Below are 17,313 nucleotides of genomic sequence, written 5' to 3' on the forward strand. Positions count from 1 at the left end.
TATCCAGCTAGGCTATCACTGAAAATAGAAGGAGAGATAAAAAGCTTCCAGGACAAACAAAAACTAAAGGAATTTGCAAACACAAAACCAGCCCTACAAGAAATATTGAAAGAGGTCCTCTAAGCAAAAAGAGAGCCTAAAAGCAGCATAGATCAGAAAGGAATAGAGACAATATACAGTCACAGTCACCTTACAGGCAATACAATGGCACTAAATTCATACCTTTCAATAGTTACCCTGAATGTAAATGGACTAAATGCCCCAATCAAAAGACACAGGCTATCAGATTGGATTAAAAAACAAGACCCATCTATATGCTGTCTGCAAGAGACTCATTTTAGACCCAAAGACACCCCCACATTGGAAGTGAGGGGGTGGAAAACCATTTACCATGCTAATGGGCACCAAAAGAAAGCTGGGGTGGCAATCCTTATATCAGACAAATTAGGTTTTAAAACAAAGACTGTAATAAGAGATGAAGAAGGACACTATATCCTACTTAAAGGGTCTATCCAACAAGAAGATCTAACAATTGTAAATATCTATGCCCCTAACGTGGGAGCAGCCAATTATATAAGGCAATTAATAACAAAAACGAAGAAACACATTGACAACAATACAATAATAGTGGGGGACTTTAACACACCCCTAACTGAAATGGACAGATCATCTAAGCAAAAGATCAACAAGGAAATAAAGACTTTAAATGAAACATTGGACCAAATGGACTTTACATACATATTCAGAACATTCCATCCCAAAGCAACAGAATACACATTCTTCTCTAGTGCCCATGGAACATTCTCCAGAACTGATCACATCCTAGGTCACAAATCAGGTCTCAACCGGTACCAAAAGACTGGGAATATTCCCTGCATATTTCAGACCACAATGCTTTGAAACTAGAACTCAATCACAAGAGGAAAGTCGGACAGAACTCAAATACATGGAGGCTAAAGAGCATCCTACTAAAGAATGAATGGGTCAACCAGGAAATTAAAGAAGAATTTAAGAAATTCATGGAAACCAATGAAAATGAAAACACAACTGTTCAAAATCTTTGGGATACAGCAAAGGCAGTCCTGAGAGGAAAGTATATAGCAATACAAGCCTTTCTCAAGAAACAAGAAAGGTCTCAAATACACAACCTAATCCTACACCTAAAGGAGCTGGAGAAAGAACAGCAAATAAAGCCTAAATCCAGCAGGAGAAGAGAAATAATAAAGATCAGAGCAGAAATCAATGAACTAGAAACCAAAAGAACAGTAGAACAGATCCATGAAACTAGGAGCTGGTGCTTTGAAAGAATTAACAAGATTGATAAACCCCTGGCCAGACTTATCCAAAAGAAAAGAGAAATGACCCAAATCAACAAAATCATGAATGAAAGAGGAGAGATCACAACCAACACCAAAGAAATACAAACAATTATAAGAACATATTATAAGCAACTCTATGCCAGCAAATTAGATAACCTGGAAGAAATGGGTGCATTCCTAGAGATGTATCAACTACCAAAACTGAACCAGGAAGAAATAGAAAATCTGAACAGACCTATAACCACTAAGGAAATTGAAGCAGTCATCAAAAATCTCCCAAGAAACAAAAGCCCAGGGCCAGATGGCTTCCCAGGGGAATTCTACCAGACATTTAAAGAAGAATTAATACCTATTCTCCTGAAACTGTTCCAAAAAATAGAAATGGAAGGAAAACTTCCAAACTCATTTTACGAGGCCACCATTATCTTGATCCCAAAACCAGACAAAGACCCCATCCAAAAGGAGAATTACAGACCAATATCCTTGATGAACATGGATGCAAAAATTCTCACCAAAGTACTAGCCAATAGGATCCAACAGTACACTAAAAGGATTATTCACCATGACCAAGTGGGATTTATCCCTGGGCTGCACGGCTGGTTCAACATCCGCAAATCAATCAATGTGATACATTAACAAAAGAAAGAACAAGAATCATATGATCCTCTCAATAGATGCAGAAAAAGCATTTGACAAAGTACAACATCCTTTCTTGATCAAAACTCTTCAGAGTATAGGGGTAGAGCGTACATACCTCAATATCATAAAAGCCATCTATGAAAAACCTACAGCCAATATCATTCTCAATGGGGAAAAGCTGAGAGCTTTTCTCCTAAGGTCAGGAACGCAGCAGGGATGTCCACTCTCACCACTGCTATTCAACATAGTATTAGAAGTCCTAGCCACAGCAATCAGACAACAAAAAGAAATCAAAGGCATCCAAATCGGAAAAGAGGAAGTCAAACTCCCACTCTTTGCAGATGATATGATACTGTATGTGGAAAACCCAAAAGACTCCACCCCAAAACTTCTAGAACTCATACAGGAATTCAGTCAAGTAGCAGGATATAAAATCAATGCACAGAAATCAGTGGCATTCCTATACACCAACAACAAGACAGAAGAGAGACAAATCAAGGAGTCGATCCCATTTACAATTGCACCCAAAACCATAAGATACCTAGGAATAAATTTAACCAAAGAGGCAAAGGATCTGTACTCAGAAAACTATAAAATACTCAGGAAAGAAATTGAGGAAGACACAAAGAAATGGAAAAACGTTCCATGCTCATGGATTGGAAGAACAAACATTGTGAAGATGTCAGTGCTACCTAGAGCAATCTACACATTCAATGCAATCCCCATCAAAATACCATCCACTTTTTTCAAAGAAATGGAAGAAAGAATCCTAAAATTTGTATGGAACCAGAAGAGACCCCGAATAGCCAGAGGAATATTGAAAAAGAAAAGCAAAGCTGGTGGCATCACAATTCCGGATTTCCAGCTCTATTACACAGCTGTCATCATCAAGACAGTATGGTACTGGCACAAAAACAGACACATAGATCAATGGAACAGAATAGAGAGCCCAGAAATGGACCCTCAACTCTATGGTCAACTCATCTTTGACAAAGCAGGAAAGAATGTCCAATGGAAAAATGACAGTCTCTTCAACAAATGGTGTTGGGAAAACTGGACAGCCACATGCAGAAGAATGAAACTGGACCATTTCCTTACACCACACACAAAAAAAATAGCCTCCAAACGGCTGAAAGACCTAAACGTGAGACAGGAGTCCATCAATATACTAAAGGAGAACACAGGCAGCAACCTCTTCAACCTCAGCCACAGCAACTTCTTCCTAGAAACATCACCAAAGGCAAGGGAAGCCAGGGCAAAAAGGAACTATTGGGATTTCATCAAGATAAAAAGCTTTTGCACAGCAAAAGAAACAGTTCACAAAACCAAAAGACAACCGACAGAATGGGAGAAAATATTTGCAAATGACATATCAGATAAAGGGCTAGTATCCAAAATCTATAAAGAACTTATCAAACTCAACACCCAAAGAACAAATAATCCAATCAAGAAATGGGCAGAAGACATGAACAGACGTTTTTCCAAAGAAGACATCCAAATGGCCAACAGACACATGAAAAAGTGCTCAATATCGCTCGGCATCAGGGAAATCCAAATCAAAACCTCAATGAGATACCACCTCACACCAGTCAGAATGGCTAGAATTAGCAAGTCAGGAAACGACAGATGTTGGCGGGGATGTGGAGAAAGGGGAACCCTCCTACACTGTTGGTGGGAATGCAAGCTGGTGCAGCCACTCTGGAAAACAGTATGGAGGTTCCTCAAACAGTCGAAAATAGAGCTACCATCCGATCCAGCAATTGCACTACTGGGTATTTACCCCAAAGATACAAATGTAGGGATCCGAAGGGGTATGTGCACCCCGATGTTTATAGCAGCAATGTCCACAATAGCCAAACTGTGGAAAGAGCCCAGATGTCCATCTACAGATGAACGGATAAAGAAGAGGTGGTATATATACACAATGGAATAGTATGCAGCCATCAAAAGGAATGAGATCTTGCCATTTGCAACGACGTGGATGGAACTGGAGAGTGTTATGCTAAGTGAAATAAGTCAATCAGAGAAAGACATGTATCATATGACCTCGCTGATATGAGGAATTTTTAACCTCAGGAAACAAACTGAGGGTTGCTGGAGTGGTGGGGGGTGGGAGGGATGGGGTGGCTGGGTGATAGACCTTGGGGAGGGTATGTGCTATGGTGAGCGCTGTGAGTTGTACAAGACTGATGAATCACGGATCTGTACTTCTGAAACAAATAATGCAATATATGTTAAAAAAAAAAAAGAAGAAGATAGCAGAAGGGGAAGAATGAAGGGGAATAAGTCGGAGGGGGAGACGAACCATGAGAGACGATGGACTCTGAAAAACAAACTGAGGGTTCTAGAGGGGAGGGGGGTGGGGGGATGGGTTAGCCTGGTGATGGGTATTAAAAGGGCACATTCTGCATGGAGCACTGGGTGTTATGCACAAACAATGAATCATGGAACACTACATCCAAAACTAATGATGTAATGTATGGTGATTAACATAACAATAAAAAATTATTTAAAAAAATAAGTGGGAAAGATCTGAGGACGTGCTTTAGCAGATGTGAAAACTCCTAAAGCCGTAATAACTTTAAGACAGAATGAGATCAGAGATCAACACACAGCCCATAGAAAATAGGTCCCTGCATTTTTGGAAACATGATTCATATGTGACGAAGAAGGCACTGCAGAACGAGGGGGTAAAGGTTGGTCTTTTCAGTAAATGACTTTGGGACAGCTGAGTGTCCGTAAGGAAAACTGTGAAACTGAGCCCCCTGCACCTCACACTATACACAAAAATCAGCTTCAGCAGATCACAGTCCTAGATATGAAAAACAAAACTATAAAGTTTCTACAAGAGAATATAAAAGAATGCCTTTATAATCTTGGAGTCGATAAAGATTTATTCAAGAAGATACAAAACCCAATACCCATAAAAGGTAAGATTCATAAATTCAACTAACATTAAAGTAAGAACATCTGTTCGTTAAAGGGCATCATAAAGAGAATCAGAAGACAAGCTACAGAATGGGAAGAAACATTAAGATTTGTAACACGTAGCCCTGACAAAGGATGCACACTCAAATACATGAAGAACTCCTAAAATTAACAAGGATAACTCATTAAAAAAAAGAGATAAAAGACCTGAACAGAATTCACAGAAGAGGAAATCCTGATGGTCAACTGAAAAGTTGCTCAATGTCATTAGGAATCAGAGTAGCAAAGTAAAATGACAATGAGATGCCATTACACACCCACCAGATAGACAAAAGTAAGTCTGGCAAAGGCAAGGGCTGAGAAGGATGATAAGCAAGGAAGCTTTTCTACCATGCTGGTGGACCTGCAAATCAGGACTGCCACTCTGGAGAGCAGTTTCACATTACCTAGTAAACGCGAAGATATGCATACTCTATGATCCAGCAATTCCACTCTGGGTGGACACTCTAGAGAAACATTATGTGCATTTGCACCAGAACACATGTAAAAGAATGTTTAAAAGAACATTGTTCATTACAGTAGCCAAATCCTAGAAATCACTCAAACATCCCTCTAGAGTAGAACTGATAAACTGCAGTATATTCATATAATAGAATATTATACAACAATGAAAATAAATAAATTACAGCTACGACATGGATGCATCTTACAAACAAAATATTGAGCAAAGTAAGCAAAATATGAAACAATATATTCAATATGATTTACATGAAGTTCAAAACCAGGCAATATTAAAACATGCTATTTGAAGACACATATTGGGCAGTAAAATTACAAAGAATAGCTAGGACGAAATTTCCATATTAGTCGGAATAATGTGATCTTTGGGTGGGAAGTAGAGGTGCCTGTGATCAAGGCTGAGGGCTTCTGGCTGCCAGCTCTGCTGTAGCTCCTGACCTGGGTGGCAGGGACACGGACGTCCACTACGTGACAATCTGCTATTCTCTCTGTATGGACTCCGTGCATTTGTCTGCATTCAGGTCATATGTCACGATTTTTTAAAGAGTTGAAAAACAATGTTCAGCTGTGCCTAGCACATATGTGCCCAAAAAAAGATTTCCCACGAAGAAGGTTCAAGGAGGACTCAGTTACATCCCTTGAGACAGGACAGTGATTTCAAGAGCTACCTTCTCCCACTCTGTGTTATCAGATGATTCACTTACCCAGTGGTGACGGCATATTTGATGTGGTTGCTTGTGGTATAGATAAATACCCCACTCTCATCCCAGGCCCCACTCTTGACACGAATGTTCTCATGAATGTTACACAGAGCCTCCAGTTTGCGGTTACAGATCACAATGGCTGTAAGAGGCAAAGGGCATGAGTGCTCTGCTGGACAGGGTGAGTGAAGCAGACTGGCAGGGATGGGGAGGGAAGGGCTGGTCTCTAAATCAGGGCGGATATAATGAAGACTTACCATGTTTGGCCAGTAGTGCTACGTGGGACATGTCTGCTGACCAGATAACATATTTCACCTTAGAAATCTTCACAGAGGCCAGAGTCCTGGGACAGAGAGAGAAAGGTGAACCTGAGTGGACCTGACTCCCTCGTCCCAGGTTAAGACCTACATCCTTCTCATCTCCAAATTAATGTAAGCCCCAGTTTCTTAAAATAATACCAAATAAACACTCTCTGTATTGTAGCTGAGTGACAGAAACATTTTGGCTCACACCATGCACTTTCCCTTCCCTCACTCCCTGCCCCTCATTCACATGTATTATTAGGGAATCTGTGTATGTCTGATCTCATCAGTGGACTGTAAGTTCCTCTAAGTACAAGAACCATGCTATTCATCCCTTCGTGCCCATAGTTCTAAGTCCCAAAAGCATTCTTCGTTCAGGTGCTCCAAAAACCAATAAATAAGCCCCTCCTTGCGACGCTAGTATGGAGAGAATGGAAAGTGACCCCAGAGGGAAAAGTGGCGAGAAAGTCTTAGGGTTACAGCACAAAAGTGGCCAAGCCTGAGGCACACTCAATGGGAGAAAAGCTCCCACTACAGAGGTCCACCCTCATGCACTATATGCCTGTCTGCTTGGGGGCACCTGACATGTTACCGCTTCTGCTGAACATCAAAGAGCGTAATGGATTCTGCGTCTCGAAGCAGGAGGTTGCCCGTGCCAGCATAAAAGATCTCATCACAGTTGGGCACCTGCACCTTTTTGGTGATCTCATTCTTCAGATTCTTGATCAGGAGCTGAAATAATGACCAAAGGTGGGGTTATCAGAAATGTGTGTTTGTCAGATGACGACAGTTGACAACGTGCCTCAGCAAGGGTTTCTTAGCTTCAAGAAATCAAGTTTGGGTTGTTCCTGTCCAGGCCAGTCACCACTCCCGGCAGCCCACTCCAACCCAAACCCTCTCCAGGGGCCTAGAGAGCTTTTGTTTTGTCCCCCTCGACTGAAACATCCTGAGAAATCCAACTGAAGTCTGAATTCCTCCCTCAACCAGAGAGAGGACAGCACTTCTGGGCTTAAATTTTTGTTAACATATTTTCTTGAGAGAGCTTTGTCTGTCTTATTTAGGACTGCTTACATTTTTAAGTACCAGTGGCGGTAGTTAGCATAAGGAGGAAGATTTACTCCTTATCCCGCCCACCTATTTCAGATTTGATGTTTTCTGGCTTCTGTGTTGTCAAGAGTGACGTTAGCTTGGTTCTCAAGCTCAGACCCACAGTGATCATCAACCCAATCAAGTCAATTTTCAGGTTTCTCTGCTTGATGGGGCAATTGGGGTATCTGCATGACGATCACAACTCCCCTGGCGGTGAGCAGAGATAAAACATGCTCTCTCTTTGTGCAATACTTACACCACTGCCACCACACCGCCGAAATCAGTTTCCCCGTTTAGGCTTAACTCACCGAATGCATCCGATCTAGGACAGCAAACCGATTTCTAGCAACCCAAACGGCTGTCAGGCCTGAGGATCGTTTCCCTTCAGGAGCTGAGAACAAAAGCAAAGGGCGGGAGCATGTGACGAGCCACTGGCAGGTGACAGAGTCAGGTGCCACCGAGCTGCCAGTCTTGCTGGCTGCCATGTTGGCTTTGCCAGTTCAGCTGCTTCCTAACTAATTCAGCTGTAACCTGAGGCTATTGTCAGTGACTTTTCCCCACCAGTCCCCTCCAAACTCCAACCTCCACCCCTGCCAAGCCTCTTTTCTCTAGGCCAAGTGGCTGCATTTCAGCCAACACCATGTACTGGCAGAAGGACCGCCCATCTTGGGAGACAGCACACTCCATCAAGCTAACGAGCAGGGCCTGGCTGGCCAAGCTGCCTAGCGCTGCATGCAGCTTGTCAGCGTCTAGGACCTCCTAGCTCCACAAGCTGGAGTAGAGAGGGCCCCCTCCCCAGGACGCAGCTGCTCTGCTGCTTTTAACATGCAAATGCAGACCTCAGGGTAGAGCAGGGTGGGGCAGAGCGCTCCCAACTAAATCTTGACAGGCAGATGAGCTCTGTGCGCGCAGTGTTTAGCACCAAGCTGTTGCTCCATAAATGTCAATCATTCTTATTACCCTGAAGAAAGTTATAAATGTTCCTCGGATCCCCAACATTTCACTGGCTGATTAGAACTCTGAATGGGCTCTCCACTCTCGGGGACACCTCAAGGGTCATACACAGAAGGCTGCCCCAAAATACTTTTATCTATTAGCATCGGCAGAAAAGTGGACAGAACGTGCTGGCCAGCCTTGCTCTGCACTTCTCCAGCACCTGTGCATGACAGGCAATTCTTATCACAGCCGACACCCCCACGCTCCGGGGGCTGGGGAGCCACACTCGTCAAGCTTTTGCTCTTTCTTTTCCTCTCTGTTGCTTGTCACCGGGCTGCACCACTGTACTCCTTTACTAATTATTCTCTCCCTCGAAAGATGGAGAAAACAAAAGTGGTAATAAAACAAAGCTAAGGTATTTTAAATGCTATTAACTGAAAAACAGAGGGGGAAAAAGAGTAAGGCGGTGGGTAGGGAGGGACACAATCATAAAGTTTGGTCAGAAATGGCTTCACTGTTTAATTTATAGGGAAGACTGATTTATGGATGCCAAAGACATACAGGTTTCCTCTCTTCTCACCAGGACCACAGTGAATCGCATCGGCAATGCTAACGACACAGTAGCGCCCACAACAGGGCCCGGGCTATAGCAAAACCACTTCTCACAATCTGCTCACGGGGGTCTAAAGTGCCCTGGAAGCGTGCTAGTAAGGTGGGGACCCAAGGAACACACTCTGTGAAGCAACGGGAGGAAGTGGACTGCAAGGAGCCTCTGAGAAGGCTGTCTATGAATTCTAACAGGAAGGACTCAACAAGGGCTGGTGGTGATGGAAGAGGTAGATGGGGGTCTCAGCTGGATCCTGGGATCCCTGGTGGGGTGTGGGGCTGTGAGCAGCCTTATCTCTTTGACATGCAAAAGGAAGCCGATTCGGATCTGGATGTGGATGGGAAAGCATAAATCCCTAGTCCCAGGATGAGACACTGCAAGATTGGAACCACATTCTTAAATAAATGAAACTACCGGGGTGAAAGTCGTATCAGCTGACAATAAACTAGGATAACATGCTGTGCTGAAAGAGAAAATGGAGAGTTTCTAATAACCAAATTATAAAATATATATATCTAGCTGGAGTAATAAAATGAAGGAGGAACATGAATATTTCACACCATGGTCGCCTGTGATGCAACTGTCAGCGGCCCCTGCCAACAGACATGAGTGATGTGGCCGCAGCCTGGGGATGGAACGTGAAAACCCCGAAGAGGCGCGACTGCACAGGAGAGAAGAACTGTGTGCAAAGCCCGGCACACACAGGGAGCACCTACCGTCAGGATTCTGGGAGTCTGCGTCCTTGGGAATGGTGTACAGGTCATAGGTACTGTTCTCTAAATTGCTGGCTCTCTGTGAACGACAGAGAGAGGTCAAATCGTGAGAGGAACCCAAGGCGGCAGTTTATTCCGACAGAAAACCGTGCCATCGTACAACAATTCAAAGGTATCCCTTCCTCACTCTTCACCCAGCGGGCAAGCGAATGTTTCTACAGCTAAAAATTCTCAGGCTCGGGGCGCCTGGGTGGCTCAGTCGTTAGGCATCTGCCTTCGGCTCAGGTCATGATCCCAGGGTCCTGGGGTCAAGCCCCACATCGGGCTCCCTGCTCCACGGGAAGCCTGCCTCTCCCTCTCCCACTCCCCCTGCTGTGTTCCTGCTTTCACTGTCTCTCTGTCAAATAAATAAATAAAATCTTTTAAAAAAATAAATAAATAAAAAATAAAAATTCTCAGGCTCATTGCCCAAGAGCTCAGAATTCACAGCACTTTATTTTTTGTATCCTCCAAAGATGCAGATTGTATTTGAAAGGAAGCAAGGGTTGCTCTTGGCTCCAAAAATTAACGAACCAAATCCCCAATATTCTGGTTGCTCTATTTGCACACAACCCATCACCTTTAAAGTCTGTTCAAAGGGGAGGAAAAAAAAAAAAATCAAAGGAAAGATAGCAAAGACAACTGTCAGAAAAATGTTCTTAGATGCTGAACAAGGACTGGATTAGACACTCAAAGACATATGGGGAAAGACAGGTTTTCATTCTTTTTAATTGGCAAACAGGGGACTAAAACTAGAATGTCATTTCTTTTTCCCCCAAATTATATGGCAAGAAATGTGGGAGCTACTTGCTGACCCTGAAGGCAACTCTACTGACAGGAACCCTCGTCCAAGTCAGCTCTACAATTTTTATCCACATGGGGGAATCAAGATAAGCAGCCTCTTTGCATAGGATATATATACGTGTAGTGATTTGGGGCATTCATCTTGATGCTCCGTTAAGTTTAGAGATCGTCAGCCTTATGCAAGAGAAGTGCACAAACCCTAACATGTTTATCATCACTGGAGTGGACCTGATTTGAGCCTGTTTACTGGGTAAGCTCTCTCAAAAAGACCATTAAGTGGCTTCTAAGGAGCCACTAGAGGTTCCCTAAGGGCATGAGAAAGAGACCTATGGGAAATGGGAAGATCCTAGGAGGACTCCATGGCTTACGTACCGTACACAGCAGTACTGCATTTTCTGCTGGATTGTATGACATATTGAACACCGGAAACTTGGAACCACTGGGGTTATACATGGAAAAGAAGAGAAAATACGGAAGAGGAATAAGGATGGAAGAACAGAATCACTCCCACACCTCCTACTTATCCAGTCTTTACACATATACTCATCACTTTTATAATCAGGAATAAAAATAAATATTGCATCTACTCTCTTCCTTCCTTTAAGGCTTGGGCACATCCCTAATTCAGCTTTGACAAACAGTTTAAAAAAGACAAACCCTGGTACAAGCCCAATTATTCAACAGAAGGTAGGGTTAGCACTCACTGTAGTGAGTGAGACTGGTTCTTCTTGGGTACAAATTCCTACACATAATTGCAGGAGACACCACAGAGTAACACTGACATGCTCCGTCTCTGGCTAATTTCTCCTGTCCCTTGGAGTGTTCACATAAACCCATCTTTTTATTGCAGTAATGCCGGAGGGTGGTTATCACACCCTCATGCCAGAGTCTGCCACCATGAATGTTTCAGCATGCTGATGCAGCTGGCTTTCCAAGAGGACAGTTCTTTCTGCCAGACATCCCAGAGGTTATCGTATCTTCAGAGTTAAGAGCTTCCAGAGACATATATTCTAGTTTAGAGATGTGTGCATTTTGCTGGAAAGCAAAGAAGAGTTACAGAAATGCCAAACAGAGGGAAAAAGGCCTGTCACCAAGTTGGGCTGCTCTCTACCGGAGACTCTGGTTTGCAAGAGACCCAGCGGACTGTGGCAGTTATGGTCTCCTCTGCACAGGGTCACTAGCATTCTCCTTAGGGAAACTCCCATTCTCCTCAGGGCATCCTCCTTGCCCACCATCCTCTTGGGGTTTAAACTGAGCAGCCTCCCCAAGAGGGATTCAATCTGTGAGAGGAGATGAGATCCAAAATGTCGTTGGAAGAAGAGAGTCCAGTTTGTGGGTATCAGCTCTGGTGACAGACGAGAGGGTCTGGAGGGAGGGAACAGGTCTGACTTACCTCCGCAACTGCATCACAGCTACATCTTTGGAGCTGTTGAAATCCAACTGACGTAAGAATCGGTCCTTGACATAATGGAGCATATTGCCATGAACAGCATAGGCTGGCCGTTCCCGTTCCAGTTTAAACACAATCATGCCACCATCATGGCCTGGGGCAAAGGGAGAGGAGGAAAGAGTCAGCTGCAGGCAAGAAAGAAAGCTGGAAAAAGGAAATACACAAGGACGAGGATTGCATATGCATGCTAAAAACCAAGATACCTAAATGTATCCTTTACTTGTCTAAATTCTCACAGTTCTTAGAATCTTTATTCAAATAAATTTCTGTGAATCCCTTCCTAATCCTCCATATCACACCATCACATTTAGACACACCCTCCTCTGTGTTCTCCTAACACTTCGTACAAAGTTCCATTATACCTAAAATAAACAAATGGATTTGCATCAAACTGAAAGGCTTCAGCACAGCAAAGGAAATCATCAACAAGATGAAAGGGATGAAAGGGCAACCTACTGAATGGGAGAACATATTTGTAAATCACATAACCAATAAGGAGTTAATAGCCAAAATATATAAAGAACACAACTCAATATAAAAAAAGAAAACCACACACAAACAACCCAATTAAAAGACGGGCAGAAGACTTGAAAGGACATTTCTAGAAGACATTCAGATGGCCGACATGAAAAGATGCTCAACATCACTGATCATCAGGGAAATGCAAATCAAAACCACAATGAGGTATGAGCTCACACATGTCAGAGTGGCTGGTGTCAAAAAGACAAGAAATAACAAGTGTTGATGAGGATATGGAGAAAAGAGAACCCTCATGCACTGATGGTGGGAATGTAAATTCGTTGCAGCTACTATATAAAACAGTATGGAGATTTCTCAAAAATTTAAAAACAGAAATACCATATGATCCAGCAATTCCACTACTGGATATCTATCTGAAGAAAATGAAAACACCAATTTGAAGAGATATATGCACTTCCACGTACATTGCAACATTATCTCTAGTAGCCAAGATATGGAAGCTACGTAAATGTCCACTGATAAATAGATAAAGAATTGGGTTATACACACACACACACACACACACACACACACACACACACACACACACAGTGGCATAGTACTCAGCCATAAAAAAGAATGGACTCTTGCCATTTACAACACAAATGGACTTAGAGGAATTACGCTAAGTCAGACAGAGAATGACAAATACTGTTAAGATTTCACTTATATGTGGAATCTAAAAAACAAAAGAAACAAAAATGAATGCCACCACAACAGAAACAGACCACAGATATAGAGAACAAACTGGTAGTTAGCAGAGGTTGGAGGTGGTGGAGTGATCAAAATAGGCAAAGGGGATTAAGAGGTATAAATATCCAGTTACAAAACAAATAAGTCATGGGGCTATAATGTACAGCATAAGGAATATAGTCAATGACATTATAATAACTTCATGTGGTGACAGATGGTAACTAGACTTAATCATGGGGATTATCTTGTAATATACAAAAAGATCGAATCACTATGATGTTCACCTGAAACTAACAGGATATAGTAGTATGTCCACTATGCTAAACCCTCCAGTACAGCACTTAACAGCCTGCACTGTAACTGTTTAAGTCCATCAGCTGCACTATACCATCAGCTCCCTGAAGACAGAAATTACAATCACTTCCGTCCTTCCCCCATCCCTAGCATACAGCAAGAACATAAGAGGTTTTGCTAAACGGGGATGCTAGTTTAAAAAGCCTTTCCAGTTGTTCTAAAAAATGTTTTGCTTTTTCCCTACTAGCATCAACCATCTCTCAGAGAAACCTCCGACCTTTGTCCTCCTGGTCAGCTCTCCACACATAAACCCGATCATTCACTTGCCTACCCAGCACCTTCCAATGGCTCTCCGCCCATTCAGAGTAAAATCTGGACTCTAACCCTGGCCTGCAAGGTGGAGCACAGCCGGGCCTGCTCTTCCCTCCCACGACTCCACCCCTACTCGCTGTGCCCCTCCTGGCCTCCGATGCCGCTCACACGTGCCCAGCACCTCTCAAAGCACCGCCAGCATTGTGTGTGTCATCCCTCACTGTCCTCAACACCCAGCATGAAGCAGCAGTGCCCACATGTCCCTCCCCATGCCCCTTTACTTCAAAGCATCTTCCACATGTTATTTTATATACTTATTGTTTTACGGTCTCCCCCACTCACTACACATAAGAGTTCCACAGGGTCGGGGACACTGCTTGAGGCACTGCTCTCACAGTGGCACCCAGACTAGGGCCTGAGGCGCAGCATGTATCTGCTAAAAGGATGACGGAAACTCAGCCTCGAGCTCCTCAATTCCTCCATCTGAGAACCCTGAGTGCCCACGATTAGCTTCCTAACTAATCAGAGGGAAGGGGTTTTCTTGTCAAATGGACCTGGCTGGAGAACAAACACTGAACGACTGGTTCTTCAGGACGGTGACGGAGAGCAAAGGAGAGAAGCTTCAACTGCTCGGCTCTGAGAACCCTATTTCTCCCCACCACCCTGCTATGCATCAACTGGAGAGAAAGCTAATGGAGACTCACTCTCATATCTTACAAACTTTGAACTCAAACAAGAGAAAAAGAGAAGAAATGGCCCTTACCTGCTGCAAAGAGGTTCAGATTGGGGTGGGCAGCTAGGACCCAGAAACGATCGTGGTCCCTGCGGAAGGTCTGAACCCCAGTCCTAGGAAAGCGAAAGGTACACAAAGGAAAATACTAATTTCAGAGTAATCCTCAGTCTATCACATACAACAGCACTGAACACTGAATGTAAGCCAGCACACTGATTAAAGATTAAATTAGGGACAGCAAATTGCATACACTAAGTAAAGGGAGTCTTGATAAAGTCTACCAAGAGAAAGAGGAAACCTCTCTGACCCTAATATTTTGGTATTTCAATTTCCCCTTTTTCATCATGATTTCCTGTTATACTACCTTCGTTCCATATTTCTTATTTCCCTAACTACCGAAGAACATGTTTTAAATTTGGGGGAGAAAAAAATGCACGTGGAAGTTGTATTGCTGGGAGATCAGTAAATGCTGGGTGATCTCTAGGCCCCTTGAGGTTTTCATAACATCAGATCTGACTTCTCCATATGCTGAAGGTGGAGAGACACACAGAAGCAGTCTAATCGAACTCTGAGGAGAGAGAATGAGAGAGGAGGGCTTCCCCCTGGCTTGGCTCACACACCGTCAGAACCCTCTTACCGTTTGGACATATCCCAGACACGGATACTCTTGTCCTCAGAATTGCTGAGGATCAGCTCTTGGCGAGGGTGGAAGACAGCACAAGACACGTTGTTGTAATGACCGCGGCAGGTGTCAACCTCCCATGCCTTCGACTCTGAAGGACCAGAAAGAATTAGATCACAACCCTCTACTACTACCAGTTCGGGATTTAAAATTATGGCATCTCTAACCGAATGCTAGGTGCTACTCCAAAATGCTATATAAGCAACTTCTAACAGGGCAATTTTTTCATTTAAGCCTCTGAATCTCTGTATATGTTTCTTTGCTCTTTCACTCGGACCCACCTATCAAAGGCAGCACCTCTTCTCCGTCATTCTTTATCCTCTCACCCTGTTTTGTCACTGGGTGTCATGATAGAATAAATGTAAGCTCCCTATGTTTTAGTCACCATCGTATCTCCAGAGCCTTGAACAAAGATCAGTACAAAGCAGGTACCCAATAAATGTTTTCTGAATGAATGTTTATTCTTAACTGTTCAGAATCCTCAAAATCAGGATGCCTCAAAAACAGGAAAAAAGAGAATGGGGCAATTTTTATGCTGCTAAGATTAGCGTAAGAACCTAAGGTAGGAAAATGGGTCACTAAGTCCAGGAGACCTGGCTGCTTCCACGTGGCTGGCCAGCAGTCGATTTTTTAGACACAGTGATACTGTCAGTGGTCTACTCACCATTCATGCGCCAGATCTTCACTTGACGGTCATCTGCCCCAGATACAATAAGGGGCATAGTGGGGTGGAAGGCAGCCCAGTTTACTCCACGATCATGACCCTGGGGAAAAAAAGAAGTGGTTCTTCTAAAATGGCTTTATAACTATTACTGAAAGCAAACTAAAGGGCCACGCTAATGGTTATTAAAAATGTCTCTGATTTTTACTCTTCCTGTGAAAAGACTCAAGGGATTATGCTATTCTAAGGTATAAACATGAGAGTTACCATGTCAACCCACCCAGTATTACACCCAAGTTCTCATGCCAATTCCCAAATCTTTCTACTTCCAAATTCAGTGTCATTTGCATTTAGGATACACTGCCTTGTTTTATTGTCTACTTATATATTATTTCCCCAACTAATTATTAACATTACAAGAATAAAAACCAATTTTATAACTTAATGAGGAAATGTTGGGAAACTCTCGGATGAGTCCCGATACTTTTTTAGGAAACGTGCGAGGTCAAAACTATTTTCCTAATAATGTTAAGGCATTATTTGCCTTTTTCACTTTCATTCTCTCCTGAGGATAAAGTTTTCCAGCGGCTACGTGACATGATGTCATTGCTTTGATGGCTAACGGAATGTGTGCTTATATATTTTATATTTTAAAAAGTTTGTAGTTTTAATTTCAGATACGGTAAAAACTGAAAGATATAAACCACATAAACAAGAACTCTTTGGGGTCCTCAATAAGTCTTAAAGGTATAAAGAGATTCTCAGAACACAAAGTTTAAGAACTGCTGAATTTAAGATATCTCGTACTTTATTCATACAGTTGTACTCAGTACCACTATAGAGAGACTTCATGTGTGGCGAAAATCCCTTCGGTTTTGGAGTCCGATCCAAGTTCAAATCCTAGTTCTTTCAATTACTAGACACATGTGGATTTTGGTAAACTGCTCAATTTCTCTAAGTCTCAATTTTTTTCATCTGTAAAATGAGGTTACTAATATCTACCTCAGAGGAGAACTGTAAGGATTAAATTAGATATTTTTAAAAATCTAGTTTCTTTCTCTAATGCTTTTCTATTTTCTCACCATGCACACAAATTACTCACACATGGCTGGCCCTTAATAACTCCGATTAAATCACAAACCCCCCGATCCCAACTCTCACAACAGGTGTGCGAACAGACTCTGCTTTGGGATGGTGACAGAGCCCATACCAGCCTTTTCCCTCTCTCCCTACTGGGTTTGGGAGGTCATGTGACTCTCCCTTAGGTGGCACAGAAGCCTCATTTCTCCTGGCTCACGGACTATTCTGTTTCCAGTGTCTTCAAACAATGCCCGGCATTTAATAAGCACTGCACAAATCTTTGTTGCAGGAAC

The 17,313-nt window shown here is 42.9% G+C and overlaps 1 protein-coding gene across 1 annotated transcript in view; it reads right to left on the reverse strand.

Annotated features, from left to right (window-relative positions):
- COPA (coat protein complex I subunit alpha) overlaps window positions 1–17,313 on the reverse strand; it is a 50,410-nt gene that overhangs the window by 14,817 nt on the left and 18,280 nt on the right. Inside the window, exons 8-17 of the mRNA XM_028091016.2 lie at window positions 15,944–16,043; window positions 15,235–15,370; window positions 14,628–14,710; window positions 11,990–12,140; window positions 10,969–11,035; window positions 9,757–9,832; window positions 7,806–7,888; window positions 7,001–7,140; window positions 6,364–6,449; window positions 6,110–6,248 (exon numbers count right to left, since the gene is read on the reverse strand). Coding sequence (XP_027946817.1) covers window positions 6,110–6,248; window positions 6,364–6,449; window positions 7,001–7,140; window positions 7,806–7,888; window positions 9,757–9,832; window positions 10,969–11,035; window positions 11,990–12,140; window positions 14,628–14,710; window positions 15,235–15,370; window positions 15,944–16,043 — 1,061 coding nt within the window. The remainder of the gene's footprint in view (window positions 1–6,109; window positions 6,249–6,363; window positions 6,450–7,000; window positions 7,141–7,805; window positions 7,889–9,756; window positions 9,833–10,968; window positions 11,036–11,989; window positions 12,141–14,627; window positions 14,711–15,234; window positions 15,371–15,943; window positions 16,044–17,313) is intronic.

The sequence above is a fragment of the Eumetopias jubatus genome, unplaced genomic scaffold (assembly GCF_037043125.1).
Source record: "Eumetopias jubatus isolate StellerSeaLion01/CBP00866 unplaced genomic scaffold, mEumJub1_p1.0 scaffold_12, whole genome shotgun sequence".
Taxonomy (NCBI): domain Eukaryota; kingdom Metazoa; phylum Chordata; class Mammalia; order Carnivora; family Otariidae; genus Eumetopias; species Eumetopias jubatus.